Source organism: Daphnia pulicaria, chromosome 11, assembly GCF_021234035.1.
Source record: "Daphnia pulicaria isolate SC F1-1A chromosome 11, SC_F0-13Bv2, whole genome shotgun sequence".
In the NCBI taxonomy this organism is placed as follows: domain Eukaryota; kingdom Metazoa; phylum Arthropoda; class Branchiopoda; order Diplostraca; family Daphniidae; genus Daphnia; species Daphnia pulicaria.
In genome coordinates, this window is record NC_060923.1 from 3744520 (window position 1) to 3758974 (window position 14455).

The window sequence follows — 14455 nt, forward strand, 5'->3', positions numbered from 1 at the left end:
TTTACAGTTTAACTTGGAATTTATTCTGACCTTGAATAGGTTCAAATATATTTTTATTTCATCGATAAACGGTTAAGTTTTTGGTCCGCGTCCGACGCGAGATAAATGAAATGATAAATAAAAAAATTTTGTTCTTGTATTTAATTTTTAAAAAATCAAACCGGCAACGCAGTACAAAATGGCAGACGACATTTCTTGTATCGTCAATTCGTCATCGTAAAATTGTGCGCAGTAAGAAAGAGGACACGTGGGACACTGTTCTTGACAGTTACGGGCGTTTCTCAGTTATTTTAAATTTCAGTAGAAAGATCTCGGATCAGACATTTCGAAAATGAGTGACCCTATTAACGAAGAAGAAGTAATTCCTGAGGGGGGAATAGTTAACGCATGGAAAATGAAGCTACCTGAGTTTAAACAAGAGCACAATCCTCATGGCCTTTTAGAAGAAAGTTCGTTTGCAACACTATTTCCAAAATACAGAGAAGTCTATCTCAGAGAATGTTGGCCTCTTGTTAAGAAAGCCCTTGGCGAATACAATATAAAAGCTGAACTTGATGTAATTGAAGGTAGTATGACTGTCAAGACCAGCAGAAAAACATGGGATCCCTACATCATTTTGAAGGCTCGTGACATGGTAAAGTTACTTGCAAGAAGTGTTCCATATGAACAAGCAGTCAAAATCCTGAATGATGATGTTGCGTGTGATATTATTAAAATCGGAACCCAGACCCAGAATAAAGACCGTTTTGTTAAAAGAAGACAAAGATTGATTGGACCAAATGGATCTACTCTTAAAGCTTTGGAGTTACTGACAAATTGCTATATCCTTGTTCAGGTATTAATTTAAAAAATTTAAATATCGAAAAAATTGTGCGATGTTGGATTTTAATTTAGGGAAATACAGTCTCAGCTGTTGGACCATATCGGGGATTGCAGCAAGTTCGAAGAGTGGTGGAAGACACTATGGAAAACGTACATCCTATTTATCATATCAAGGCCCTTATGATAAAAAGGGAACTTGCAAGAGATGAAAAGTTAAAGAATGAATCATGGGAGCGCTTCCTACCTACAATTCCACACAAGAACACAAGCAAGAGAAAGCAACCTGCCAAGAAGCGTGCTAAGAAGGAATATACCCCTTTCCCTCCTGCACCACCAGAAAGCAAGGTGGACAAATTGTTGGCTACTGGCGAGTACTTCTTAAAAGAGGATCAGCGTAAACAACGCAAGAAGAACGAAAATCAAGAAAAGCAAGAGCAAGCTGAAGTACGAAGAAAGGAACGTCGAGAAAGTGCGTTTATTCCCCCTCAAGAACCAAGCACATCGTCTGGAGCTAAGGAATCTTCGACCTCTGACATTAACGTGGAAGAGTTGAAAAACAAAATCCGCAAAGGCCAAGCAAAGCGTAAACATATGTAAAATCCAAACGAAATTCCCAACTGACTGAAATAAAGACGGTAAATAATGGCACTATAAAATTTATTCATAGTTTTAAGTATGTAAAAAGGTAAATTTTCGTAAGGTCTGGCACAAATTTCAAGCTCCATGAATGAAGACGCTGCTCCATCTGCCTATGACTAGAACGTTGTTAATATTAAGCAGGATCATGTGGCGATGGTTGCATTACAGAAAAACGTTCTTAGCTTTCTGATTTGCAATTTGTGAAGGGATTTGATTCTTAACGAGTGAAGACAAACTCTTGGGTATCCAGTCTGGGGTGGCATTCTTGCACTGTGATCTCTTGAGCATTTCGTGCATCAAGACATAAATTGGAGAGGCGATGGACAACGGTAACACCACGCAACTGGCCTATTTCCAATTTGTCCCATAGCTGATCGTTGCTAGAGCTGCAGGGCAGTGTAATCACCTGGGCCCCGACGTAAGCTGGAGTTGGAGGAGCCAGACACCATGACCCATGACGTAATCTACCATTAAGGTAAGTCCATGCCTGTGGATACAGATAATATAGATGTAGGTCAGCCTTAAACATTCACCTTTCTTTTTTTGACTCGTACCTGATTGCCACCAGTCATATGGCATGCATATAGACCAATGTGGCTTCCGGCACCTCGGCCGTATGTGTCGAAACAGAGCGATTTATATTTTATGGCACCTGAGTTTGTTCCACTTGGGTCACGCACTGTAGGCAAATGTTTCAATAGCTCCGGGTAAACATTTTCGACGTACCACTTAAAGGGTTTACAATTCAAACTATTGCGTAGAGCAAGGCGATCGGTGATGCTGAAAACAAACGTTTTTTTAGAGCGCTGTAAACGCAGTAAAATTTAACAAGTTGATTTACTTTCCAAACGTTACAGTTCTAGCCATCGGTACGGCTGCAAAGTAGTATTTTTTGTAGTCGTCCATCCAAACTTCCGCCGCCCTAAATGCGAAATGTCAGCTCTGCATGAAATTTGCTCATTATTGTTTTGTTTGTTACCTGCGAGTATTTCGGGCAAAGATTGTCCCGGAGCCACCTAAGAAATAGCCAATTCATATTTATTAGCATTTCTGTTGAATTAAAATTTTTATTAGTTAATTAACCTGGAAAAGAATAAGGATGTTGTTTACGGAAAACGTGTCCCACTCGGCTGCAAGGAACAATTTCCAAGCGACCACCACACTGCCAAGTGCGGAACGAAATTTCTGTACGTGGGTAAAACCGTAAAATGTTGAGCAGTTTTGTTAGGGATTTATTTTTATTATTTTTTTAAGGAAAAAGTTAAAAATAGGTTACACCTACCAAGATTCTCCCCACCCCAGATATCCATTTGGAGGTCATAAGAACCTAATTTTTGAAAGTACTGCCGGTCAATGACAAAAAGTCCACCGGCAATCATTGGTGTCCTGACAGGTTTGAAAATTTAGTGCTAGGCAAAAGCGTGATACTTTCAAATTTTTTGTTACCTAATTGGGATGGTAGGGTCGTTCTTACGGTTAGCCTTTTCTTCGGCTGGCAGCAATTCCCATTTGAATACTAAATTCCAGTCGAAACCTCCTCGTAGTTCAGTTGAAGCTGCAATATATTGAAAACTATCCATTGCTATTACGTCAATGACGGGGCAAACTATTCTAGTTCGATCCTGTGTAAATGATTCAAGAAAATGGGATTAGAATAAATTCTTAAGCGAAACCCTTAACATTAGTACCTCGACTACACGGGCTAAAAGGGGTTCTAACCATCCTTCGTTGCATTCACAATGGGAATCTAAGAATGTTAGAAACTCTCCTAAATAAAATTGATATTAGATACGTATAGACACATTTTAAAAAATGACCATACCTGTAGCGATTTCAGCCCCTTTAACGCGAGATCTAACTAATCCTTCCCGTTTTGAATTTCGCACTAATATCACCTTTTCTATCTGGACCAGCTCCCTTCCGTCACTAGCTGAAACGCGTAAAAATAATTCGGATTATTGCTTGTATATTGTATTGTATTACTTAATTTACCGTCATTCGAAAAATCATCTACAAGAATGATTTCCTTAATTAGATGTGATGGACTTCTATTGAGCACACTGACAATTGTGCGAAGTAATGTTGATCTGGCTTCATTATGAAAGGTTATGATAACACTAGTTGAGGGTAAATCCTTTGGAAATTCCAAATCAAGGCATCTATGTAATATTTTGAAAAATTTGATTAGTTATTTATTGCACTGATGTTGTGACATTTGATACTGCACAGTGCACACCCACTTTTTATGGCGGTAGTCTGGTATTGCCCTGTTAGACTCTAATGTGTCACTTGCTTCTTGATTGAATTTGTTGTTGTGATAGGCATCTTCGCCAGGTTTCAGTTTGCCTTTTGAAATGTATGCCTTTTCATTGAAATACGCCAAAGATGAGTTGGAAGCAAGTAGGTCTATAGAGGGAATTTCATCCTTTTTCAACTTTAAGCGAAGAGCCTTGTTTCCTACATCCTTCTGTGGAGGGAGTTAGTTAGTTTGTAACTTTCTAATGGAATAATCTGAATTATAACTTACCTTAGTTCCTACAACACAGATAAACAAACCTATTCCAATAACCCACAATAGGGAATAGACTAGTAGTTTGTATTTACGTTTCATTGCGGATCGATATATCACTGTTGTTTAGCCGGGGATTGCGTGAAGACCATCCTTTTTGCGCAGGGTCTAGAAACCGAATGAACGTTGTTGGACTTTGGCCAAGCAATTTCTATTCCCCGGCGAGTTTCTCGTGCAAGATATCTGTCCAGTACCAGGGACTAGAAGACACGCTTTCCATGTACGGGGTTGAAATCTCTTGGAATACTGTGTTACGGCACACTTTTTCGGTTTCCGTGTTATTCACTTCGTAGCAACAACATATCTAAATATGTTTTGACATTTGACTGTCGCGCCTCTAGCAACAGTGTAGGAAACCACGAATTCGCCCCCCCCCCCCCCCCCCCCCGATATCTTGAATAAACACGATATTCAGGATATTGTCGACCGAAATACGACATTTGAATTTTGATGTACATAAAAAAAAGAAAGAAACTATAACAAGTCCAGCTCGCTTACAGTGTTAAAAATTTAAAGCATGTCGGCTCGTCAGAGTTTCCTATTCTTGGATGAAATGGAGTGAACAGTCCTACATAATAAGTCCGGTAGTCCGCCACAATGGTAATTTCTGTTTGACTAAATTATATAGACTAGTTAGTCTAGAAAACGTAATGGTTACTGGTAAAAAGTAGGTTACCGAAAATAAGTTGAACGGGGGGAAACACTATCCTGTTATTCACCTGTGAAATCTGTGAAAAAAGGATGAAGAAATCAGGTCGGCGTAAACGCGACAATTTTCTCGTGAGCTCTTTAATAATTTTGAACATAAATTAAATAGCACATAGTGTTCTGGGTATACCTTCGCTGGAAAAATGAGATGTCTATGAAGATGCGCGCGTGTTCCCGATTTTGAAATTGCAGTTCTTTTGTATTTCAATTACTTCACGCTAATATCGCCCTAAGGTATATAACATAAATCATTAACAAAAACCGCTAGGCGTACATCTTTCATTAACATTCAAGACTATGTTGTTGAAGACCTGTTTCTTACTTCTCTGTTAAGTTCTGGGAATCGGGAAAGTATTGAATTTTAAACTAGTTTTCTAGAAGAAAAAACTGGTTCAGACGTGCACTTACATTGGAATTTGAAAACCACTATTACTTAGAAATGGGACTCAGGTAAAGCTTTTCAGAGAGAGGAAGAACGACGTAACTTTTATTGCTGTTGGTGTCGGTCGAATAAAATAAATCAGGTTCCTTCACGAATTTAACTTGACTGATGTTTCTTCTTGATCAAGGCTGTCACCACGATCGTCGGGCTTATGCCACAGCAATTAGTAATTTGTAGTTGATGATCATTTGTCTTCATTTATTTGATTCTTTATGTAGGTTACCGGTTTTATCGACTCAAAATATAAACCAATAAGACGTTTTTATAAGAAATAAGTGTTTGAGATTCACACTCCTTAAAGGATCCCAAATCAACAATCTATTCAATTTGGGTAAGCACGAAACGTAAATAAGTAACGTAACATAAATTCAAAACTTAATTTATCTTGAATTACCATTGATTTTACAGATGTCTCGCATTTGTTTGACATTGACGTTTGATTTACAAAAAAATATTTGAATCAGTTCGCGCGAAAAGATCGTTTCTTAATGAACTGATTTGGCTTTTCAACAGGTGGTCGTATTACTTGAAAATGACGTTACGCCTACATTGCGTCACAGGAGGCTATTGCGCAACACGATGCTGATGATGCAACATACCACCTTGAGCTTTTTTTCAGTTTGTTTGAAAAATGCACTTATCAGTCCTTGATCATTTTTACAGAGCTTTTCCCATTTGCAGCAAATGAAACATTGAACCGTCTGGTTCTTGGCCAACAGGTTTTAACATGTAATTGGCCATTCTGAATGCGATCACGACAGAAGATCAGCGAAGGGAATAACTAAAGCAATGCAAATATCAAAAGAACCGGATTCTATAGCTTAAATCCTACCTGTGTTTACATATAAGGACTTTGGAAAAAAAATCAGACGCTTGACAACAAACTCAAGCGTCTGAGTTTGCGATGCGTCAAACCTTACGCGGCTAACAATTAACATTATCAATCTTCTCTAGATTCAAAATTATTCTTTCTCGACCTTGAAATGGGGCAGAAAGTGTGGACGAGTTTTAGAAGGACGGCGTTGGATTTCAGTTCAAAGACCTTGAGAGGTATTATTATATGGCTATACGATAACAGCCTCGCCTTCTATAGTAATAAGGGCCAGAGGCGATGATAAATATTCCTTCGACCCTCCTCACTGTGCTCCTCCTCTTTGGCTTACCCACTCACTGCCGCCGCGTTCAGAATGCTGTTGTGCAGTCACGATGACTTGACTGCCAGTCCGCACTCAAAAGTTTCAAGTCACTACTATTATTGTTGCCGTCTGAGTGTCGTTCATCCATGAATTTAGTTCGAAAGGGACCATTACCTAAATCACGATGGCCGATGCAGTTCAGCAATCACGCTTCAAGCTGACATCCACATCAGTGCCAAAGACTCGCCTAGGATTGTCCCTCGCCGAACGGATTAAAGTGATTGAAGCTCGAGAAATGGGAAAATCAATGCGGCAGGTTGTAAACAAAATTGTATTGCTATGTTTCGTAACTCACGTCAATTATTTACCTTTATTTTTAATGTTTTAGTTGGCCACTCAATTTGGATGTGGCAAAACTCAAATTCTCAACACTTTGACGCAAAAGGATAGATACATTCACGAATGGGAAGTTATGGGTCGCAATAATCCTTCAATTGGTGCCCGCAAGCGCTTTCGACATTCACGTAATGAACAGATAAACCGGTCTGTCCATGATTGGTATCAGCAGCAGACAGCCAGTGGTCTCCGAGTCACGGGGCCCATGCTGCAAAAGCAAGCCAGGCATTATGCAACTCTCTTGGAAATCTCAAACTTCGGAGCAAGCAATGGTTGGCTAGCTAATTTCCGAAGATTTTATAACATCATCAGTGTAAGTCTAAACTTTCTTTCACTTGCTTTTATCAGTGTGAAAACGGGCTATCAAATTAATTTATCAGATAGAAAATTTTGCAGACTGGTAAATTTGCATGAGGTCTTTAATACGTTGGAAGGTGACCATACTTAGTTAATACCAGAAAAAACCAGTTTCATCATTTGGGAGGGTCGCGCAGTACATGGGAGAAAGGAAGAGAGTGGGTGGGAACAAGTTCCAATTTCAATGCACAACATCCAAGTAAACCAACCAACGCCCTATTTGAAAAGGTAGTTAATTATTGATAGATAAATCAGTGAAGTATATCGAATGATTCCAAACAGTAGTATATTAGAAAGACTCGAATTATACGAGCGCGTACTCTGTAGCCCTAGGAAAGGCCGGGTCTTTGTAAACAGGTAAAAATTTGAGTTTCTATCACCTTAAAGATGAATGGAAAGGCGTGCAGAGACATTTTTGCTGGATCTTCCGTTTGAGTTTTGAAGGTCAAGTAATGACGTTTCGTTTGTTTCGTGAATTTCCATAATTTCCTTGTATGGAGTCTTTTCTTTGGGGGTTATAAAATCCAGTTTATTAACCGCTTTGGATTGCGCTAAATTTTTTTAGAGATTTGTGTTACTGGACAGATTGTTTCGAAACGAGCCATAGGACTCTCGTTCTGCGTCGCTGAATTCTTATCAGAAACAATGTCTAAAGGCAACAAACTATGATAATTTGATTTCCGAGAAAAAGAGAGGAGCAACGTAATTATTACTTGGTTATGTGAACACCAAACAAAACCGGCAAAACTCGTTTTTTTTTTAAACAAATATCGTTATTAATTAGGGAAAGTAGATTAGCTTTATCCATTTTTTGTTATTGGTACGCCTGCAGCAGTCAGTGCAGCCACCAGGAAATGCGTTTATAAAAAACAATTATTATGTTTGACCTTTGGTACGATATAAAAAAATAATTCTGTTAACTTTATCCGTGAACCCAATCAGTATGCAAATAGCAAACTCTCTTACATAGAAAGATTTATTTATTTCGCTAAATGAGCTGATTAAATAAGGAAACTTCCATAAACTTGATTTCTTATTGTTATTCTAGAGCTCTCCACATCCAAGAAAACAGAATCTTAGCATCACTTTCCATCAATATCACCCCAATGATAAAAGCAAGGATTGCACTAACCAAGCAACCAGCTCATCAAATTATCATCAGCATGAGTTTGTAACGGTAGTGCCAGAGCATGAAACGAGTGATAGAACTTCTTCCAGGTTTCTTAAAACTGCTGAAGTCGATCCTCTAGTAGATGCAAGCCTACCACAGGCACAACAACCTTTGGAATTAACTTGCAACAACATTAGACAGTGTAGATCTAAAACAACAAATCATCATCTGCTTAATCCAATAATGTATTCTATTCCATCCCCAAATTCAACATCAGTAAGTTTTATCTGTGTTAACAAATATTAATAACATGTTTAAAGTAAATAATCATTTATTTTGAAGCCGGAAGAATGTTCAGGGAAAGAAGAGACCATTCCGCAACGTGATAAACATGTGAGCTCGTCACCGACTATCAACCAGTAAGTTTTTTTGTTTTTAAAATGACATAATCTATAGTATTAAAAAATTACGTTACATTTTAGTCGGAAGCGCCGTCTTCTTCAGTTGCACGAGGCTGATCGAATCGCAGTTTCCTCAAAAGAAATCATACCTGAAATTTCCAATGATGAAGTACAAATACTAAAAGAAAGGAGAATACCGAAATTAGTGCCCATTATGCCAGCAGCAGGTACAACGGTTAATTATTTTCTTCCCTAGGGGTACAAATGAGTTAATGATTTGCATAAATATTTAGATTACCTAACGGAATTTGCAAATCTTGCTCGTGCAAAAGGTTTACTCACGTTAACTTTGAAAGACGATTGCGGTCAAGACTGGGTGGAGATTCGACAGTCAGTCGCATTCTACCGAGTCCCGAAACACGGTTACCCCACACACTTAACCCGGTTGATTGTCAACTCTAGTCTCCAATACTTCCTTGAAGTGCTTGGCCATTGCATTCGAAATGGATCTCTTCGTTACAATGACAACAGCTACGGTCTCAATTATCAAGAAGCCACGTCGATTTTAAGTGCTGTTAACGGAGAGTACATTGTCTGTGCGGGAGTCGAATCTATTTCACATAGAACGGCTGGTGACTCAAACATGAAAAGCGTACAGGATTTCGGAAATCTAAAAAATATGTACTTGACTCTGCCGGATAACAAGTTCAGATCAAACGAGTGCGCCAAGTGGATTGATTATCGTTTTGGACCAAAATGCTCAGCATGCGAACAAGCGGCGGTTGAATTTTCTTCTGTTCCAATGGATTTGCGCCGCATGCCATCACAAAATTACAAGTAAAATTAATTTAGTTGTAGTTGTTGCCATAAAGTTGTTACATTTTTATTGTATTTGGGCATTGCTGCATTAGATGTAGTAGTGGTGGTTTAGTTTTTGGAACTATTGTTGAATTTTTTATGGAAAATGCATTTATACTGTCATCTGCGGTAATTGTTATGATATTCAGATATTTCGTGGTTTTATACCTACATTTACTGTTTTTCTACATTGTTTGATTTGCATTTCTTATATCACAGAGGAAGTGGTGTTTCTTGTCACCCTTTTCATGTTACGATACTGTTCCATTTCATCAGCTCAATAAAATGCAATGTTCAACCTTTAACGGAAACTATGATTGAAAAATTTTAAAAGGTCAGCCAACAGGTTCGCCACAAAACCAGCAGTCGATAGCTCAAATATGCTAAGGGTGCTGAGAACTTCATGAAATCTTAAAGCTAACCTGCACCACGTCCGATAAACTTCAGCGGCTCGTTTCACACAGAACGTCCAAGTACAACAGCGCAATGATGAATTAGAATTGATACATTGTAAGCATTCTTTTGTTTATTAATATATATTTTTTAATCGTTAGACGCATTCCATAAGGTATATTTTTCTTATCGGTCAGTGCTTCAAGCATCATCAATTTCAAAGTTCAAATTCCAATTTTCCCAATAGGGATTCTTTCTTACTTAGATCCTCAAAGGCCCAAAGTCCGAAAAGATGACGCCGCTATATTTACCTTTCTGAAATCAAACATTAGACTGAAGTTGGATGAGTGAAAATGATGCCGATATGTGAAAACCCCATGTTTAAATCTTTAGCGTTATGTTATAAATGATTTGCGTAAGAATGAATGGTTCACAATTTAAAATATGTGTTTCCATATCCATACCTTTACTTAGGGAAAGAAAAGCGAAATCGTAAAGATGGTGAAAATAAAGTTGAATATTGTTGACTGGTTTTGCCATCCAGCATTCAAGCTACTAACAACTTAGCTGAAGGTTGTGTTAGGACTGAGGAATGTGTGGAAACATTTCTAAGTATAGCCATCGAATCCTGGCATTCCCATCCTTAGGAATAGTCGGCTAAATTCGATGATAAGTAAGTGTGTAAATATTCCTGTGACGCCGAAAGGAACCCAACATAATTTATTTTTTTAAATTTTCTTTTCCGTCCGAATCTAGTCGTCCGTGGATTGCTAAGGGCTGTCACTAGGTGGCTAAATATTTCAGTGTGTTTAGGGATTGAACTATTCGACCCTAGTGCGTCAAAGCCCTGACTGCAGACTCCTGTCTTTTCTTTCCAGACGGTGTCCGAGAACGTTGGGCGAGGCATTGCGAGGTAATTGTGTTCCTGAAAGTGTTCGTCAGAAAAATGGTAACTACCTCTGTATTCTATATGGTTATCGAAAATGAGATTTTTGTGCGTGGTGAATTTACAAGTAACATGTTCATCAACGTGTACAATCCCATCATCATGTGTCCTGCTGTATAATTTCCTAAAATGTCGTCACTTGCTTTACGTTGCACGTTTCGTCACAAGATGAGGTATTTCCACGCCATTCGTCTTCGATCAAGCTGAACCGAAAGTGAACTAATATAAAGCAAGTAAGTATATCGTGGGAATTAAACGTTTCCGAAAAGTCAATGTGAAGTTCTAACTTGATCTATTTTTTAAAGCATATCGAAGATCGTGCCTTTATCCACGTGGTCACTGCCGTGTCATGAAGAAGTTGAGAGGGTCTCTTCTTTATTGCAAGACAAATGTGATGAAAAGAAGAAATCTGAGAAGGTAATTAAGTATTTGTAAGCTTAACCAATTAGGTAAGCAGTTCAGATGTTTAAGATGATTGTTATTTTTTCATGTTTCAATACAAGACAGCATTTATGGAAAGATATGTCAGTTTGTAATCGATCAGAAGAGACATTCCCTCTAACTTTTAAAAGTGTGATGTAAACTGTAGCCTTAGCCAGAAAATGTTAATTTTTCGTGTTTGGTTTTCCAAATTTCTTATTCAGTCGAGATGCACTTGGCTTCTGCAGACATTTACTTGAGCCAATACTTGCTAGAATAATAATCTGTCTGATGTATAGATAAAGTATCTATTAAATAATCTGGACATGTGGGCTTAAACTGTTCATTTTGCATAACAATGTTTATTGTTTCCTGTGGAGTTTCAATGATTGATTTTTGATTATATAATTTAATGCCAAGGTAAGATATCCCTTGTAAAGAATTTAACAACATGACCAAGTCTGAGCTTCATTTCTGTCATGCAGGAAGTTTTGTTGCAGCCAACTGATGCAAGGGAGTTAAAATCAAGTTGAGCTGCAGCCCCTGGAAGCAGTCTATATTACTGGCGTCATCCTGAAGTGGTGAAATGTTACCTGAAGTTCAACAGCAACAAAGACATCTTGAAATGGTAATTTGATTGTGATTATGGGACTTGAAACTGGGGATGTCCCATGAAATCCAATTTAAATGTTGTAATGGGACTACAGTATTGTTAAAAAATAGATGGCTGCCTGATCAGCTTGTGCTGAGGTGAAATTTTCTTTGTGATGAAACAAGAAATTCCCTTGGAAAAGAAACTTTTGGTGCAATCTTGTCTTATGATTTAAATGCAGTTGTTTTATTTAACCCAAATTTTAGTTAAAACTTGATGGTTATTTACTTTCCTATTTTCTACTTCATGTTTGTTTTACATCTGGAACAGGTTTCTATGTTAATCAACGCTATTGTTTTTTCCCAACAGGTGACAACGTGACGCATTTTACGTGTGTTGGTAATTTAGGGGCATGTGTCGAGTAGAAGGAAGACGAGTGAAATTTTAATTCTTTCTGGGACGCTGTTCGAGGGCGTTTTTTTTTTAAGTTACTTCTGGGTGATGTCATCTAAAAGGTGTTTCCTGCTTGAATTCTATTAGGTTATTTAAAAATCAAAAATGTAACTGTTTGGTGTGGTAAATTTACAGGTAACATGTCCTTGGCTCATTTGATCATGTGGCCTGCTGTACATTTTCCAAAAATGTCGTCCCTTGGTGCATGACACACGTTGTCACATGAATAGGTATCTCCACGCCATTCGGCCAAACTGAACTGAAAGTGAATCATTTCAAGCAAGTAAGTGAATCTTAATAGTTCAGACTTTTGAAAAGCCCATTTGCTAATGTACTTCAATCAATATGTAAAAGCATGTTGAATATTTTGCCTTTCTCCATGGGTCCATGGGCTGTGTCATGAAGATGGATCTTTGAGAGGGTCACTACTGCATTGCAAGACAGAATGATGAAAAGAGGGAAAATATTAAGGTAAAGTACATGTAAGCTTAATAAAGTAGGTTAGTATTGATGATGTTAAAGATAAGTTTATCGGTTTATTTTCAGGTAAAAGAATCCTTCCCTTATCTGCTGAAGAATTTGAGAACACAGCAAAGGGTGGACCACATTTCTGTCATGCAGGAGGTTTTGCTGCTGCAGCCAGCCATTGAAAGGGAGTTCAAATGAAGTTGAGTTGAAGCTCCTGGAAGCAGTCTACATTGCTGGTGTCATCCTAAAGTTAAACAGCAAGACAGATAAGCTGGTAATTTGATTGTGATTATGTTTTGTAATTGGGGAAGTCACATTAAAATGTTGTAGTGGGTAAATTGTTTTTAAAAGATAGGTTTTATTGAAAGAGCTGTCTGCTCGATCAGATTGTTTTAGACTGTAATTTTGTATTTGTTTCAACTAGAACAAACTTCTTTAAAAACTTTTGATGAAACCTTGTCTTGCAGTTTAAAGAATTTTGCTGCTGCTAGATTGCATTTGGTCTAGATTTTAATTTAAAGTTGACATGACATTTCTGTTTCTTTCATAACATGCTTTTTTACATCTGCTATAGGTTAAAATGATAATTAATGAATTTGCTTTTTCTCAGCAGTGTCAATGTGATGCTGCATACTGTCAATGGAGCTGGTGTTATCCACAAGTGTAGAAGCAAAACTAGAAGCACAGGTGCAAGAACACATCCCGAAATGGTAATTTGATTGTGATTGTTAGTTGTAACTCGAGAAATGTAGGCTTTTATTGAAATGTGTTAAGTCACAAGTTAAACTGTTAACCGACGCGGGATTTTAGCAGTATGATTGAAGTTAATGTGAAAGGATGGTGTATTGCATTATTGACGGAGTTCTAGATTGTCGATTTTCTTCGGAAGAAGTTATCAGATAAATTTCCTCTTAATTCTACAAACTTTTTATGAAGTTTTGAAGTTGTGTTATATCTATTTTTTCGGGTTTCTGATAGGATGGTGGAAATTTGCCGTGGTTTTGTAGTCTGCTGCCTGTTCAAGCTGTTGCTATCCTGGATTTTGCCTTAGTCCTTGAAATAGCAGATGTTGGTGGTATCCAGATGTTGCTGTGGCAGTGAAATTCGGGTTGAAGATTAAAATACTTTCGTCTGATAAATGTTTATCGATCCATGTAGCGTATGATTGAAGTAACTTGATATTAATTTGCTATTCCATGTCACATGTTGCAGCCCGTGTTGGTGAGAGTTCTTTGACATTAAGTTCTATCTGCTGGTGATGTTGGTTATGATATTACCTTTATCCACATCCACATGATATCAAATTATTCCTTATTGATTGATGACCAAACCTCTCAAGTCAAACCTGCAATCTTGTGTTATGTTAACTTCATTGTTTATATCTTATCACATTTCACTTGTAATCAATATAAATAAAACCCAAATCAAAAAATACCAATCAACTGAAATGCTTTAAATAGAATGAAATAAATCGAAATATTTAAATAAATATTGACCAATAAAATTTAAACAAATAGAATTATAATTAAACTTAAATAAGTTAACTTAATTAATTTAAGTTAATGAAATTAACTTAATGTGATTAAATGACTAAAATTTCACTATTTTTAATAAAAATGGTTGTAATTTAATAAACAAAGCGTCCGGTACAAGATATTGTTTTTCTGTGCAAGTTTTAAAACCAATTATACCCTAATAAAAGAAGCCTAACAAACTCCTTTTGTTTCATTTGGGTGATAAACTG

At 37.4% G+C, this 14455-nt stretch overlaps 4 protein-coding genes across 5 annotated transcripts in view; 3 read left to right on the plus strand and 1 right to left on the minus strand.

Moving 5' to 3' along the window:
* The window catches only part of LOC124315275 (cytochrome P450 3A2-like), a 317765-nt gene extending 303629 nt beyond the window's left edge, over positions 1-14136 (plus strand). Inside the window, exons 20-25 of the mRNA XM_046780841.1 lie at positions 12160-12305; positions 12379-12526; positions 12598-12714; positions 12790-12985; positions 13322-13421; positions 13690-14136. The gene's annotated coding sequence lies outside the window, so the exon portion shown is untranslated. The remainder of the gene's footprint in view (positions 1-12159; positions 12306-12378; positions 12527-12597; positions 12715-12789; positions 12986-13321; positions 13422-13689) is intronic.
* Positions 200-1648, plus strand: LOC124315443 (KRR1 small subunit processome component homolog). The gene is made up of 3 exons (XM_046781117.1): positions 200-835; positions 895-1457; positions 1523-1648. Exons 1-2 carry the CDS (start codon positions 332-334, stop codon positions 1417-1419), a joined length of 1029 nt encoding a protein of 342 aa, XP_046637073.1. The 5' UTR covers positions 200-331; the 3' UTR covers positions 1420-1457; positions 1523-1648.
* LOC124315244 (polypeptide N-acetylgalactosaminyltransferase 2-like) lies at positions 1279-4367 on the minus strand. The gene is made up of 12 exons (XM_046780781.1): positions 3989-4367; positions 3702-3928; positions 3454-3620; positions 3284-3391; positions 3150-3229; positions 2908-3083; positions 2744-2847; positions 2545-2646; positions 2441-2477; positions 2303-2383; positions 2016-2241; positions 1279-1948 (listed from the first exon to the last, which is right to left on the minus strand). The coding sequence occupies exons 1-12, from the start codon at positions 4070-4072 to the stop codon at positions 1679-1681; spliced, it is 1662 nt and encodes a 553-aa protein (XP_046636737.1). The 5' UTR covers positions 4073-4367; the 3' UTR covers positions 1279-1678.
* LOC124315263 lies at positions 1848-11542 on the plus strand. Of its 2 annotated transcripts, XM_046780814.1 has the most exons (12): positions 1848-1936; positions 6135-6632; positions 6705-7025; positions 8118-8456; positions 8523-8599; positions 8663-8808; positions 8875-9949; positions 10080-10505; positions 10589-10781; positions 10847-11011; positions 11084-11195; positions 11282-11542. In XM_046780814.1, exons 2-7 carry the CDS (start codon positions 6501-6503, stop codon positions 9420-9422), a joined length of 1563 nt encoding a protein of 520 aa, XP_046636770.1. In that variant the 5' UTR covers positions 1848-1936; positions 6135-6500; the 3' UTR covers positions 9423-9949; positions 10080-10505; positions 10589-10781; positions 10847-11011; positions 11084-11195; positions 11282-11542. The 2 variants fall into 2 exon arrangements, with proteins under 2 accessions (XP_046636770.1, XP_046636769.1); XM_046780813.1 differs by lacking the exon at positions 10080-10505 and having other exon boundaries at positions 10589-11011.
* Positions 14137-14455: the final 319 nt, after the last annotated feature.

What these genes read in the sequence shown, in the direction of transcription:
- LOC124315443 (XM_046781117.1), top strand. Translation starts at nt 332, where the DNA reads ATGAGTGACCCTATTAACGAAGAAGAAGTAATTCCTGAGGGGGGAATA. An exon ending in ATTGCTATATCCTTGTTCAG is followed by an intron (nt 836 to 894) that starts GTATTAATTTAA and finishes ATTTTAATTTAG; the next exon opens with GGAAATACAGTCTCAGCTGT.
- LOC124315244 (XM_046780781.1), bottom strand. Translation starts at nt 4,072, where the DNA reads ATGAAACGTAAATACAAACTACTAGTCTATTCCCTATTGTGGGTTATT. An exon ending in TCTGTGTTGTAGGAACTAAG is followed by an intron (nt 3,929 to 3,988) that starts GTAAGTTATAAT and finishes CTCCCTCCACAG; the next exon opens with AAGGATGTAGGAAACAAGGC. An exon ending in ACATCCTTATTCTTTTCCAG is followed by an intron (nt 2,478 to 2,544) that starts GTTAATTAACTA and finishes GCTATTTCTTAG; the next exon opens with GTGGCTCCGGGACAATCTTT.
- LOC124315263 (XM_046780814.1), top strand. Translation starts at nt 6,501, where the DNA reads ATGGCCGATGCAGTTCAGCAATCACGCTTCAAGCTGACATCCACATCA. An exon ending in TGGGAAAATCAATGCGGCAG is followed by an intron (nt 6,633 to 6,704) that starts GTTGTAAACAAA and finishes TTAATGTTTTAG; the next exon opens with TTGGCCACTCAATTTGGATG. An exon ending in GCCCATTATGCCAGCAGCAG is followed by an intron (nt 8,809 to 8,874) that starts GTACAACGGTTA and finishes ATAAATATTTAG; the next exon opens with ATTACCTAACGGAATTTGCA.